Below are 15,845 nucleotides of genomic sequence, written 5' to 3'. Positions count from 1 at the left end.
TTGATCACATTCCCTCCGTACCTTCACCTCTTACCTTGGATGAACCAACCCAGATGCTAGAAGCCTAACCCTGACACCCAGAGATGTTCCCATGCTGTTGCTCCACCCCACTTGCCAGGCAATTGCCCCTTCTCATCCTCTCTCCAGCAACACGTGTCCTTCCTCCATCCAGCTCTTTAGGTCTAGACCTCCCTTAGCTCTCCAACTTCTGTTTAACATGCTTATTAGTTTCCTCCCTGAAGATTGACAAGAATAGCTCGGTCTGCCAGGGATGCTGGCCAACGTTACACCATTTCAGCCATGGAGCACACCATAAGCTGAGCATACCATTTAGAGGAGGGGAAGGAAGTGATTAGTAGCCTAATGTATGCCTTGTAGCTATTTTCCCTTTTATTTCCTGCCAGTCTTGAGGGCTCTGCAGTGGTTTAACTGTTAAATGTTTTTTTGCCTTCCCTGATAGTTAGAGAGATTGCTTAATTTACCTAAAAGGCCAATGATGGCAAAATGGTGAATGCTTCTAATATGCTAAGACAGGTGAAGACTTGCCAGTAGCAAAGTTAAAATAGACTTGTAGTTTAAAACATTGCAGCAAAAGTTTTGTTTGTTTGTTTGTTTTTAATCCTGAGTGAACAAAGCAAAGAGAAAGATCTAGACTGTGATGATAAATTGATGAGAACTGGGTTGTGGGTTTTGGCCCAATTGCATGATCTGGTGTAAATGAGACTGGGAGAGTAAACAGTAAGATAGTGGAGACAAAAAGCAATGAAAACAGTAAGATGGGTTTTTACAGGTTGAGAATAATCAACCAAAGCTGTTTTATAAGAAGTGAAGAAAAATAATTGATGAACCGCAAACAAGAAGTAGACAGCTTTAAGAAACAGTTCATCATGATAGCATGTCTGCACTGCTTGTAACTGCTCTTCAAGAGATGAGTGATTTTTCTGATGACAGTCTAGTTTTATATACATAGCTTATGTATTTCATCACTGCTTTTTACAGCAGTGTAAGAGCCAAGAAGAAATAAATTAGTCTTCAGACCACCTCCTGAGTTCCAGAAAGGTCTGGTTGCATCTAGTAGTTTTAAGGAGAAGCAGCAGTGGCGATCACTTGTGTTTCTGAAATGTTGGTTACTTATGCAGGCTGTTCTGCAACATGATTTATGTATCCCTACTACAACTAGAATTGTGAAATTCCCCTGGAAGTTGCACAGAATGTTGCATTCTGTTGCTTTGTGTAAAGCTCTGATTGTATACTGTAGAAATAATATTTTTACCCATCATTTGTTGCTGAACAACAAGGAAAACGATTTTTTGGTATGTATTCAAGATGGTTGCATTGGGTTCTTCTACAAACTGTGTAAACACTTACGCAGAGACATATGACGATTTGTGCCTGTGGTGAAGCTGAAGAACTTATTAGCAACAGCTTGTTATAACTTAACCTCTTTTTAATGGTTGCTTTACATGAGCCCCTTCACTTTGTTGGGTTCTGTAGGCATTAGTTAGCAGGTAGGTACATTTACTTGCTAGTTCTGAGTAAAATGAACCAAATCTGTGATTTGAACAAAAAGATGATATAGTATTGATGCTATTTCCTACCTGGATTGAGATACTTTTAATCAAGCTTCCGGTATAGATCTTGCTATGTGAACATGTAATGTTTGTTTTCTGAAACTACTTAGAAGTCCTGGTTTTGACATAATTCCCTCAACATCCTTTTTTGGGGGAACAATTTTTTTGTGAGTGCTTGAATTTATTCCTCCTTCAGGGTGGGCACAGAGAGATCCTGAAAAGCACCAACAACTTTATTCTGCAAGATACTGAGAATGGGGTCAAAATAGAAGTTATACTCACTACAATCCATCTCAAGTAAAATAGAAGCGAAAATTTACATATATAAACTTTAGTTCATACAAGAAGCTTTTTCACCCATGTTCTGTGCTACTTTACAGGCTATATGTATGCTCATTCCTCAATATCAAAGATATCTCACTTGGCCCCTTTTGGTCTCCTAAGCAAACTAGGGTCATCAAGGTTTAGTTTAGTCTTTCATCATTAAAAGTAAACCACCTCTGACAACCCTTTTTCCTAAAAAGACACAGCTTTCTTAGAGGTCTTTCAGCACTGTTCTTTTGAGGAGGAGACATTGTAATAGACTTTTCAGGAAAATTATCCTTTTTGGCTTTTACTCTTGAAATCTTATTGTTTCATAATTTATAGATGTATATAATGGTGAAAAATTAGGAATCAATGATAGAATATACAACTTGGGGTTTTTTGTCAGTTCCTGACAGGTGCAGGTAATACCTTTGCTAACTCTTTAATGTGACATTGGGCAGCTCAGTGTTGTTATTGTGGTAAGAATTCTAAATGTAGGGGCTTTTTCCTCATGATACAGACATAAGTAGCTTGTGCTTCTCACAGAATAATCTTGAAGATTGCTACCTATTTATTATGAAATTCAAGACCATGGGAGAAAATTTTGGAATTTCCAGGGACACAACATCTGGTGAAATATTGCATCTCCAGTTACTGGCGAGTTTTATTAGAGTCTTTTGTTTATGATTATGACATTGGTGAATTATTTATTTTGTGACTTCTTGGGGTTTGTTTTATATACAGGTTGCTCAAGGAAGGAAATCACTGAACACTGGGAATGGCTTGAACAGAATTTGTTGCAAACTCTTTCAATCTTTGAAAATGAGAATGACATAAATACATTTGTCAGAGGAAAAATACAGGTAGTTAAATATATTATTATAATTGTTGTTAATGGTAAATGTGACTGTGGAAGGAGAACTGACATGAATTCCAAACAAATTTGACCTGGTAGTCCCCAGGCTGCTACACCTTTTTGAAGGAAAAACAGATTCTAAGTAGCAACACGTGTGTAAAAATTAGGGAAACTAGGATTAGCGCACATAACTACAGCAGTGTGATTAAAAATATATATATAAAAATATATAGGCAGGGCTTCAAACATTGTGTTCTAAAATTAATTGCACTGTTGCTTCTGTTTTAAACTTTGACAGTTTTCTATGTAACTGCTTTTCCAGTGCAAAGCTTTAATTTTTTTTCATGCACTCATTGTATAATGTCTCCTTACCCTCTTCTGTAGTTAAATCCTGTAGTGTTGGCATTTACACTTCATATAGGTGTTAGGGGTTGCTGGTTGATTGATTATTATTTTTTTTATTTGTTTGGGTTTTGTTTTTGTTTTTGTCGGTTTTACCAGAACTTCTTTTTCTCCTTGTAGGAGAGATAGTAGCTATACTGGTAAAAAGTACTTTATCCACTCTAAGAATCATCTAAAAATAAATATTGTGGTAAAAGATTGATTGTAAGCAAAATTACTGTATGTACTTTGTGTGTATTCTAAGCATTAGCTTTGTCTCATTCCTCTTTTAACATTTCATGTAGTAAGTCAACTGTCTCAAGAATCCCCTAGTTGTTTGTGTTTTACTAGTGAATCAGGTATGAGGGCTATAGATGATCATGGAAACACCTTATGCGAGAAGACACTGTCTTATGAAATATAATCCTTTGAGGAAATTGTTACTTTTTAGAGTTGGACAAATATTAAATGTGAATGATGGTTCACTGTCTTATATTCCACTTTCCATGTAAATATGGAGCAATTTGAAGGCGAGAAGTCACTTTCCTTTTTATAACTTTAATATAGAAGGCAATAGAGAAGATTTATTACAAAGACTGGGAAAATAAGTGAATAGAGCAGAACTTCAGTATAAAGCAGAAGGAACTGTAGTCTTCGAGGTATCAAAAAGCAGCTTTTCATCAGACTGCTACCACTTCAAATTTGGTGAAGGTCTTCTGCACCTGAAAGTGTGAATGATTTTTCCATCCTGCCAGTTAATCTAATACGAGATTTTTTCTTTTTTTTTTTTTTCCTCTTGCTCTTTTCTTTTGCTCAAGGGCCACTGAGGGGTCATAAGTCATTTGATATTTTCCCTAATGAGTAACAGATCCATTTTTCCTTTTACTTTTTTCCTTCCTTTTAGAAGAAAATTTTCTGGTGAAATCCTATCCCTGTCTCCTCAGGGAGCATATTTATGTGGAAGGGGGAAGTAGTACAAATCACAGGTGCTTTACAGAGTTGTTAGGAGTATTTGAGATAGGCTGGTTAATTTAAAACAGGGTAGTGGTAAGTGGTTGATGTTTGGTTGCTTTTGATGTAGGCATGGTAGGGAGCAAGGTCATCAGAAAGACAGCCTTGAATAAAGTAAATAACTATATAAGCAAAAGAATGAGAAGAGAATAAGAGATAAGCAGAAGAATGAGCAGAAGAATAAAAGATAACCAAAAGAGTTTCCTGACATTGTAGTTAACTGTTGTGGCTTCTGGCCCAAACAGCATTGGTAATAAGGATATCTGATACCCCATGGTAACTAACATGCTATGTACTTCTTTCACTCACTACTAGGGCATCATCGCTGAGTACAACAAAATCAATGGCATCAAGGAGGATGACGATACAGAAAAATTTAAGGAAGCCATAGTGAAATTTCACAAACTTTTTGGGATGCCAGAAGAAGAGAAGTTAGTGAACTACTACTCCTGCAGTTACTGGAAGGGGAAGGTTCCCCGTCAGGGCTGGGTGTATCTCAGCATTAATCACCTTTGCTTTTACTCTTTCCTCATGGGCAGGGAAGGTATGTTTTACAGTGGAACTGTGGTCTGTGCATCTAGGAATTGTTAGGAAATCTTCTGTAGTTTGTTACTGTTCACCTGCTGAACCACTGGGGGTGCAAAGACACTGCTGAGGAAGAGAGGAGCAGTGAGCAATTCCCCGATTGTCACGCTGCTTAACTGTGTGCTTCTTCCCTTGTTTGTTTTGTATTTCTCAAAGTAGTTCTCTGTAAACAATACTTTGGCATTGTTTAGAGGCATGGTTCACTTTGGGGACTGTGCCCAAGAGGGAATAGTTTTAGATCACACCAGTTTTGGCTCCTTCTGCTCTTATACAATCCTCCAGTACTACTCTGGCAGACGTTGCAACCTCAAATGCCACGTTTACTCTTGTACAACACCAGAGCATCACAAAGGGCTCGGAGGAGACCTAGGATCAAGAACTATGTAGTGTGGATGCAACCAGTCTGCTCTAGAGGGAGTTAACTCTATGCAGTGTGGAGGTGAGCGAGTCTGCAGTCCTTGGTTATGGGCAATGGATCAGTCATAGGTCTTTCTATTTAGCTGTGTAGACATACCCTAGTGAATGACTAGATTTTTTTTTTTTTGACAAAATTAAATGTAGATTTAGTCCCTGTTTTAAGAACAATATCCTAACCTGTAGTGGTGTTGGAAGAAAAGCCAAGGATCTGTCATTACTGTAGTATTTGAAACCTTTTAATGTATAAAAATAAGGCAAGCCTGTCTGATGTGTTTAGACTATGTTTCTTTACTTCCATAGGAAAAGAGGACATGAGAGTCTGAGCAAGTGCTGTGGCAATGATAAATTATGTTAGCCCACCTAGCTTTGTAGTGCTTTTGTGTGGTGTTCTGTACAGAAGTAAATTATATTTAAACTCTTTTATTTGCTGTTTGTCAGGTGATCATTGTTTGTTTGTACAAGCCAGGTCTATTTATGTTGCCCTCCCAACTTTTCAAGATGCAAGAAAATTTCAGCTGAATACGTTTTGTAGGAAGGGGAAGATAAATTCTTTTGAATATGCTAATGTTTGTACTGAATCTTTTTTTGTTTGCTTCTGTTCAGCAAAGTTAGTTATCCGCTGGGTTGATATCACTCAACTTGAGAAGAATGCTACACTGCTCTTTCCTGATATGATCAAAGTGAGCACAAGGTCAAGTGAACATTTCTTCTCAGTATTCCTTAATATCAGTGAGACATTTAAACTAATGGAGCAGCTTGCCAATATAGCTATGCGACAGCTTTTGGACAATGAAGGATTTGAACAAGACAGGTCATTACCCAAACTGAAAAAGAAATCCCCCAAAAAAGTATCTGCACTAAAACGGTAGGTAGCACTAGCTCTTAGTCAGTTGTTTCTCCTCAATCCTTTTACTTCCAGCATATTTTCCGAAAGTTTTCTAATGTTGCTGCTATGTACTGTTACTCCAAAAAGAATGATTGATTCCAGCAGTGGCAAAATGTGAATAATTATTTAAATATAATTACTTGGTCTCCTGTTGAAATAGGAAAGGGAAAACATTTGAATATGAACTTGTTGCAAAAATAAAAGAAACATTTGAGCCAAATTCTCATTTGTTCAGAAGCTCTTTAACATACCTCTCGACACTGGCTGCATTAGGTATCTGTTGTAAGGCCCTTTTATGTTACCAGGGGAAGGTAATATAGTGATTGAAGTGTTATTAAGAAATGTGCCTAACATTCATACTTGGTCCTATAACTGGAATTGAAAAGTGACTCTAGGTGATGAATTCTATCTAGAACTTATTTAAGGTAACAGAGATACAAAAAATGACATAAAATTCCAAGGGATGAAATATTATCTGGAAAATATTTCTACTTCTTTTATAGATATCATACTGCAATTTGATAGTTTCTTGTTAATTTTTTCATTATTTTCTATGTTGATCATGTTAGTGAACCATACAGAATTGTAACCAGTGCTTGTTTATATTTCTCATTACTTAGTGATATCTGATATGCATTATATTACTTAGTTTGTCTTTCTAACTATTCAATGTTTTGCACTGAATGCTTTATCAAGACTAAGTCTTGAATTTGTTAAACTCTAGCCCTAAGGATTCCATCACATTAATAAATAAGCCTCAAAGAAGCATTTTTGGTGTAATATTACATGGGGTCATGTGTTATTTAATAATAAATGGATTCACTGTATGTATTCTCAGAAAGTAGGGCTGAATGTGAAAAGATCACACAACCTGTCCCCTCTGAGAAGTCAGGATCAAGGTATCTAAATCACTCATGGCAGAATGGTTTTTCTTCATGTAGTTTTAGAATATTCCAGCAGCAGAGACTATATATCCCCTATATGCAAACTATTTCCACTGTTTTGCTCTACACTTAGTGCTTAACTGAGGTATGGGTAACTTGCAATGATTTGTATAAAGTACATTATTTATTTCTTAAAACAAGAAAATATTTCTGTGGGGGTTTTTTTAGGGATCTTGATGCCAGAGCAAAGAGTGAGAGATACCGTGCATTGTTCCGTCTTCCCAAGGATGAGAAATTAGATGGACATACAGACTGTACTCTCTGGACTCCATTCAACAAAATGCATATTTTGGGTCAGATGTTTGTTTCTACAAACTACATTTGCTTTACTAGTAAAGAAGAGAACTTGTGCAGCCTTATTATCCCTCTTCGAGAGGTAAATATTTGTATTTGTAAATTTATAGGGTAAATTATAAAGCAATATCCTATTGGAAATTACATCCTAGCTTTGATTTTTTTTTTTTTTTTATTATTGGGGAAAAAACTCTTTTCATCCCTTTAATCTCGTGAGCATATTATTCTGATGTGTTCTAAGTAATATTTAATGACTGTATCTTAGTTCAAAGTTCCAACTACTGAAATCCACAGGGAGTTTTCTGTCAGTTTTTACAACCCTCATGAGTCCTTCCTCTCCCATAATTTATATTCTGATTTACAGCCCCATGGTACATTTTTTGTGCCTTATAGGGAGGGGCAGACAATAAAACTTTGTAGATTGATGAGTGGAACTTCTATTAAAGAATGTGTCAGATAAGATTTGCTTTTGTCAGATGTAAAAAGATTCATAATCGTAAGGATTTGAATTGTCTCTTCACACAGACTTGCAATCATTTATTCCTGTATATGGAAAATATGTCAGCATTTTACAGATTGGTATGCTTCCCTTTTTAAAGCTGGCTGCTTAAAGCAGATGTTCAGTAAAAAAGAACTTAAGTTTGATGCAATAAGAAAAATTACGTTGGGGAGGTTTTTTATGATTGACTTGATTTGTGGGTTAATGGAAAAATGTGTAAAGTAAGTCTTTGAAATAGTAGCAAAGCTGATGTAACCAAGGACTGTTTGGCTTGACTGAAGACCCATAGAATATTTCAAGGCACTGTTTTCCCCCACAAATCATTAAGAGTAAATACAAATGTTATTTGTTTGGTAACTTTGAAGTACAGCTTCTCCACAGTGTGTTGCAATGACTTTGGTTATTTGAGAAGAGACATTCGATTATGGTTGCACTGTTTGTCTGGAGCTCCAAGGGAACAATGGTCCTCCAGGTAAAGTGGTGGAGGAAGAGAACAAAGCCTGCATTTAACAGCACCTCTTTTCCTGGATGCAGATTCAGCAACTGCTTTTGATAACCACAGCTGCAGCAGCATAAAATTCAAAGCAGCCCTAAAGCTTTAAGAGAAAGAAATAGCTGAAGGAATAAGTGCTTTTGTACTAGTGCCCTGTACTCAGTAGATTGTGGTGTGAGTATTGTTTACAGGTTGGACTTCAGTTAGATTAGTGACCATTTCACTAATGATCGAAGGCCAAACAGAAACTCTACCTCACAGGGTTAGATGTTTTCCTTTGTAAGGAAGGACATGGGGTTAGTTTCCCTTTGCAGGTTTCTGTGTACCATGGAAATACAGTTGCAATAGAAGTTGTTGCCACAGTATGCAACTATAATATAGTAGAACAGGAGTGTTATCCCAGAAATGGCTTATTCACATATATTGGCAGTAAAAAGTGAGCAAAAGTCTCTGTTGATTCAGCCTGTACTGGTGTTGGGGAGCAGGAGAGGGATTCGAAGGTCTTACAAAAAAGCCAATAGATCTGCATCCCACAGAAGAAATTTTGTTTTACTGATTCTTTTAAAATAAAGCCTGGGGAAAATAAACTAAGCAGTGTAAAGGAGTTTTGCTGGAGAATGTTCTGAAGCCAGTTGTTTGAGGGATGGCAGTCTTCATCTTTCAGGCTTCTAAGTCCTTGTATCCAAATCCTGTTTTCCTGCAGAGGAATGTCCATAATGATTTGATATAAGGGGGGAAGGGGTGTGCATTTATTGTATGGTTTCTTAGACCAAGCAACTTGATTAATTTAAGATCTTGAGCAGTAGCTACTGTTTCTCCCTAGGTGACAATAGTGGAAAAGGCAGACAGCTCCAGTGTGTTGCCCAGCCCATTATCAATCAGCACAAAAAACAGAATGACGTTCCTCTTTGCCAACTTGAAAGACAGAGACTTTCTTGTACAGAGGATCTCAGACTTTCTGCAACAAACCTCTTCAAAAATATACTTGGAAAAAAATATTTCTGGAAGCTATATCAACTCAGATGATGAGGTATGTGGAGGAACAGGAATCATTTACAGGAAGAAGGGGATTTTAACTGGTGTAGGGAGAGAGAAGCCAGGAAAAACCTTTAAGTTTTTGTAAAGCTAAACCTTTGTACACAGAAATTTTACCTCTTTTGTGTTAATTCCTTTAGCTTCCTTAAGCTGAACAGATAAAATGTTACAATTAGGATATCTATTTTTTTTCACGTGAGAGGTAAGAGAAATCACCATTGCTGTGGAAGAGCTACTCTTAACTCCTGCTGCCACATTCTGAAATTACAGTGTATCTTATTGGAAAGTGTCATAGTTAACTAACTGGTTAATTGAATAAAACTACTTAATATCTATTAACTTGTCCAAGTCAAAATGTAATTGTGGAATTTTAATAATTTGAAGAAATTATCAGTTGATATGAAACTCTTTATTCAAGACTTCAGCTGCTAAATCTCATCCTTTGATTCTTCAGAAAATTATGTCTGAGCTGAGCAAGTTTGCATGTGCACTGCTAGCAAACTTTGGAACATTTGAGCTAACAAAAAAAACCCCAAACCCTGTCCTGGACATCAGATGGCCCTATTCTGAACCACTTCCCTGTTTACCTATGCAAAGTAAATGGTTCTTAAAAGATATGATTAGATAAACTTTTCTCAGGCACTTTGAATGTCAAGGCTTCTACTGAAGTCCTAGGTTTTATGTATGAAATTTAGGTGCTTCATATCACAACCTCATCAGATCTGTTAAACCCAGCAAAGTTTAGCAGTTCAGATCTCAAAGCAGAAAAGGCTTTTGTGGTGCAACGTTTTGGTTTTATGTAGGTAGATCTCGCATTCCAAGTCTGTACTAAGTCATACCTTAGTATTGCGCTGAGTAACCCTACCGTTTGCCATGTAAATCTTAAAAGTCAGGTTTTTTGCTTGCTTTGCTGATGGTGAGGTATAATTAGTGTGTTGTTGTAGTTGTATACCAGAGCACCTATGCATATATGTATAATGCTGAAACTTTATCTTGCCTTTTGCCCTAGTGGATCTACATATTCTACCTACTGAATTATAAACACAAATTAATAATGGCAAGCATTATTCTTACATTTAGTAATAAGACTACATATGTAGACATGCATGACTAGTAATTTCAATTTCAGGCATTTGGTGTGAACTGTTATGGGAGATCTTACTGTGATAAATTTTCAAAGCTGTTTGAGAAGTCAGAAAATCCTTTTTCTTCAAAATATTTTTCTTCCAAATCACAACCTGTTGAATTTTCCACAGAACTTTTTTTAAGTGAGGGGAACAAAATAATTTGGTTTGTATATGTCTGTATAAACATATATACAGATATAAATGTTTGTGTACACACACATATAAATATGTTACATATAAATCCTACATTCTGGATGGTCAAGCAGCCACCTGGGGAGTCAACAGTCCTAAGATATTGACAGGAGACAAAGGGAGCTGGTTTAATTGCTCAGGGCTACTTAAAGTTAATGCTACTTTAGCAATTCTAATTACAGGATTTGACTACTTATTTGTTGGGGGGGGGGGGTGGAGGCAGGCTATTGAGAAACTGGAAACAAGTTCATTATTCTATACTGGTTTAATTTCTGCTGCCATATGCTCAGCCTGTGAATGTACCTGGGTGATTTAATTTGCTCAGGTTTTGTTAGCTGTTAGCATGTATAAATCTTGAAGTAAAATGAAGTAAAAAGTCCAGGCTCTGGCTCAGCCCCATGTCTGTATTGCTTGTGACTGCTTTCTACAGGTGTTTACAAGATCAAGTAGTTTAATTTCTGCCAGCCCTCATAAAAGCCGCAGTTCTGAATCGGAGGGAGAGCGACAGTTCAATCTCAATGACAATGGCATTCCAACAGCAACTCAAGCTTTAATGACAATGTTTCGGCGGAGGTCACCTGAGGAGTTCAACCCCAAGCTGGTAAAATACACCTCAGAGTGCTGTACCTGACTGAAGAAGTTGTTAAATTGTTTTCTTTAAAATCCATGTTTCTGACCCAGAAGAGTTTCATTCTGCCACAGACAGTTAAGAGGCAGTGTTTTTCACAGAAATAAAGCATTGAACATGCTGTCGTTTTACCGATACAGACAACTTCACTACATAAAAAAACCCAAAGTTGGATGTAAATCAACTGCTCTTAAGTACAACTGCTTCAACAATATTCTTTTAACGGCAAGGTCTACTGGGATAGAAACTAAGAAATGGGAGGAGGCAGCCCATTAAGAAGAGAATTGGACTGTAGCCAAGTTATTTCTTGCTCACTTGGAAAGTTAGGACATTGCAGGCTTTTTAGCACTTAGCATTTCAGCGGGGCAGAGTTTTAGAAAGAGAAGCTGCATCTTTATGTCTGCCTTTCTTTGCTTTTAGGCTAAAGAGTTTTTGAAGGAACAGGCCTGGAAGATTCACTTTGCTGAATATGGCCAAGGAGTCTGTATGTATCGTACAGAGAAAACCAGAGACCTTGTGCTAAAGGGCATTCCAGAAAGCAAGAGAGGGGAACTTTGGCTACTATTTTCAGGTAGGTATTCATTTGAACATGACTGTGGGATATAAGCAAAAGCATGAGGGAAGAAAGGATTTCAAAGGTGTTTAAAGGTGCAGATAATAAGCATCTAAAAATATTTGGAGCAAGTAAGGCTGTGATTTGTTAGCAGGTGCCAGACTGGTTTAGATAAGAGTTCTGTTTAGACCAGTAAATACCCTTTCTCAAAGAGGCTCAAATAATTAGGGAAGAATATAAAAAAGCAGAATGCACACTTTGTTACTAGAAGCCAGCAGTCTAGGGACTTCTAGGCGTTCAACAACCACCAGCAGGCCTACTTCCCATCTGTTTAATAATTTCTGAATCCAGTTAAGCTTTTGGCCTTCACAGCAAGTTGTTGCAAGGAATTCCAAAGTTTAAGTATGTTGCATGGAACGACTATCTTTTTTTTTTTTTTTTAAATAATAATTAAAAAAAAGTTACTTTTATCATTTTATTAGGTGCCCCCAGTATGTGAAAAATAGTGAGAAAATATTTCTGTCCTTGTGTGCCATCAAGGATTCTCTAAATCTGTGTCTCCTTAGGCTTTCTTTCAAAGTTGAAGAATTTTATTCGTTTTATTGTTAGTTACATGGAAATCAGTCCGTACCTCAGGCTTTCTTCGTAACCTTTCACTTTACTGTATGCCTTCTCTAGCTCTGCCCTTCCCTGAGATAGTTACCACAGCTACCCACACCATTTAGGATATGAGCACATCAGGGACTTTATATGATGACCTAATGATGCCTTCTGTTTTGTTTTCTATTTCTTCCCTAATAATGCTTAATCTTGTACATCTTCTCTTTGCTGCTGGGCATTAAACAAATGTTTTCAGAAAATATACACAGGAATGCACAGATCTGTCCTGTGTCTGATTAATAGCTAGTTTGGACCAATTTTGAGGGTGTATGTATAATTAGTATTTTCCATGTGCATTACTTTGTGTTACTGATACTTGATTTCCTTTGCTGCTAAGCTTTTATTTCCAGGGAAGTTTTAAAGTCAGCAGTGAAATCTCATAGCAACTCTGTGAGCATGCAATAGTATCCCTAAGGCAGGCTAAGTGCCCTGCCCAAGATGAGAAAGTCATTTTCAGAAGCAGGGATAGAGCTCAGCAGTTCCTGTCTCTTGCTTTTGACTGTGATATCATACTTTCTGCAACCAAGCATTAATCTGCTCCCTCCTCAGGGCAAGTAGCTTTCTCAGAGGCACGTTTTGAGTTATTTAGGATAATCAAACCCACAGCCAGCTGCAGAGAGAGCTCATGATACCATGTGACTGCACAGCTGGTTTGTTCTTCATGCCTCCTGTTTCTTTCTGGCTGAGAGAGAGGCTTTATCTTCTTCCTTTTTTTTTTAAACTCATTATAAAATGCCTTGAGAGGAGAAGACAAGAAGGGGTGATACCTCAATTGCCTAAGCACTTTTTTTTTTTAATCACCTTTATAAAAATAACATTTCATATTTGCTTTCAAAGTGCTTGTTGGTGACATTCAAGATGAAAGGGTAGCAGAAGATCATCATGTTGGGATACTGTATCTGCTAACCCTTGCTTTTTGCTTCTGATTTTAATACTGTTCTCCCACTCCCAGGAGCCATTAATGAAATGGCCACTCATCCTGGCTATTATGAGGACCTAGTGGAGAAATCGATGGGGAAGTATAATCTTGCTACAGAAGAGATAGAGAGGGATCTGCACCGCTCCCTTCCAGAACACCCTGCGTTCCAGAATGAGATGGGTATTGCTGCTCTAAGGAGAGTCTTGACAGCTTATGCTTTTAGAAATCCAAACATAGGATATTGTCAGGTAATTGAAATACCTTGGCACTCCTTCAATTTCTGGAATTCCAGTTCCTTCCTTATGCTTTTTTCTTCCATCATGTACATGAGTATTTGGCTGTGTAAATCACACTGATACACATATAATGCTGTAAGGTAAAGTCTCAATGCTGCAGAATTACAGTAATGCTGAGGTCAGAGGGATTTGACACAAGGACCTACTCTAACAGAAGTATTAGCAGTGCATGCTGAGAGATGTGCATAGTTTTCTGTAAGCATATTTTCTGCTCATAAATCTAGAGAGTGGATAGAGGATAACAGAGCTATCCTGAAGTGCATCTACAGAAAATGACAAATGCACCCTGAAGAAAGCTTCTTTTCTTTTAAGCAGGGGAAAAAAAACCCCAAACCTTTAGTAGTTCAGCCTTAAATTTTTACCTACTTATTCAATATATTAGTTGTAATAACCCTCCAGAACCTCCTTTACTTTTTTCAAATATGCCTTTCAATCATTCAAAACAAAACTATAAAAAAAAAAACACCACCAAAAAAAAAAAAAAAGCACCCTGGAAGATGTCTTATCATTGTGCATCACAACCATGTATCAGTAGAGTTAATGCTGACCAGTGCATGGTTTTGGAGTTCTTATGCCTGTGATTCAGGTCACTTTAGTTTCTGGTCCCAAATCATTCTTTCTTGCTATGTAACTTTTGACTTATCACCTGGGCCCTTTTTTTGCCTTCCTACCTATTTTTGCAAAAAGGAAACTTGAATTCATGAGTATTAAGAAGCCTAATTAATGTCTGACTGTTAAGACTCCTAGATAAAACACGAGTAAGTGAAAGTGCAAGAAATTCTAACAGATACCATCATATATTATTTAATAACAAATAAAATACTAAGTAATTGCTACGGTAACTTTTTGTAAAGGTTGTTTAACAGAGGAACAGTAGAAAGACACTGTGATTCTGGTTCCTAAAGCTGTCACAGTAACTGTTAATAGCCTTGGGACTTGGTCCATGGCATTCAGAATGCCGATTCACAGTTATGGTGAGAATTCAGGCACTGAAGTATTTCATACATGGTACACAAGATAAAAAGGAATAGCATAGGCTTTAACAGAGTTGTAACGTTGTTCTGAGTTTCACCTGAAACCTTAGTTGCTGTTTCAAACAGGTAATGATCAAGCTGGAGTCTTACAATGTTACAAAATCTGAAATGAGCAGCTTATTCCTTAGGAGGCAAACTGAGAAGAAAACATTACCAAAATACTTCATTTCTTCAGGTGAACAAAGGTCTAGTCAAAGGCTGTAAGCAAACAGTTCAGAGGTCATTGTATGATACTGTGATGTTTGAAATGGAGTGAAACAGGCCATAAAAAACTGTTGTGTACACAGTCAAACACGGAGGGTGAGCAACAGCAAGAGACTTTTGTTTCCCTATGCTCTGGTTGTTCATGACTGACATTATTACAGGCATTTGCTTCAGCTCACAGGTGCTGTGTCTTGACCTTTTCCTAGGAGCAGAAAGCCTGCAAGGATTGGTACAGCAGCAGCCATCATTAGTGCTGTAGGAGGCATTTTGTCTGTATCACACCCAGATTCTCCAAGAGCACCTGTTGGCAGAATATCAGCAGCAGTGTACCTGGATGCTTGCAGACCTGAGTAGGCCCTTGATTATGAAAAGAAATCTTGATTTACTTTTTTCTTAAAAACCAACCCCACCCCCCCCAAAAAAAACCCTAACAATTTTTTTGTGGTTTGAGGTTTTCTTAAGCCTTCCTTTGAGCACTGGGAAAACACTGCCTGCTGTTTTTACAGGAAAATTCTTGAACAGTTTGGGGTCTGCAGGGGGAGATGTAGCTGATTTCCTAACCATAGTAACCACTTATCTGCCCAGTTACTGTGCTAGATATTGAACAAATGGGTCTAGCAATTTGTATTTCTCTTTCTTTTAGGCTATGAATATTGTCACCTCAGTACTTCTCCTTTACGCAAAAGAAGAGGAAGCTTTCTGGCTGCTGGTGGCTCTGTGTGAACGTATGCTACCTGACTACTACAACACAAGAGTTGTTGGTATGTTATGGGGAAATTTTCTAAAATGACAATACAAAAATTAACCAAATTAGTTGGTATTATTTGTATTGAAATAAGCATATGTGTAGATATATGTGTGGCATAGATAGAACTGTGAATGCTGGAGGCAGGACAGCTTGCTCAGGAGCATAGAAGCAATTCCCTAAACAGATACTGTGATAGTTAATAGTTC

The 15,845-nt window shown here is 37.4% G+C and overlaps 1 protein-coding gene across 1 annotated transcript in view; it reads left to right on the top strand.

Annotated features, from left to right (window-relative positions):
• TBC1D9 (TBC1 domain family member 9) overlaps positions 1-15,845 on the top strand; it is a 55,160-nt gene that overhangs the window by 20,432 nt on the left and 18,883 nt on the right. The window contains exons 3-11 of the mRNA XM_052815954.1: positions 2,622-2,740; positions 4,441-4,669; positions 5,731-5,992; positions 7,126-7,333; positions 9,067-9,273; positions 11,028-11,198; positions 11,646-11,796; positions 13,391-13,605; positions 15,535-15,652. Coding sequence (XP_052671914.1) covers positions 2,622-2,740; positions 4,441-4,669; positions 5,731-5,992; positions 7,126-7,333; positions 9,067-9,273; positions 11,028-11,198; positions 11,646-11,796; positions 13,391-13,605; positions 15,535-15,652 — 1,680 coding nt within the window. The remainder of the gene's footprint in view (positions 1-2,621; positions 2,741-4,440; positions 4,670-5,730; positions 5,993-7,125; positions 7,334-9,066; positions 9,274-11,027; positions 11,199-11,645; positions 11,797-13,390; positions 13,606-15,534; positions 15,653-15,845) is intronic.

The sequence above is a fragment of the Harpia harpyja genome, chromosome 2 (assembly GCF_026419915.1).
Source record: "Harpia harpyja isolate bHarHar1 chromosome 2, bHarHar1 primary haplotype, whole genome shotgun sequence".
Classification (NCBI taxonomy): Eukaryota; Metazoa; Chordata; class Aves; order Accipitriformes; family Accipitridae; genus Harpia; species Harpia harpyja.
Note: the sequence above shows the minus strand (reverse complement) of the source record. Positions and strands in the feature narration are given on the sequence as shown.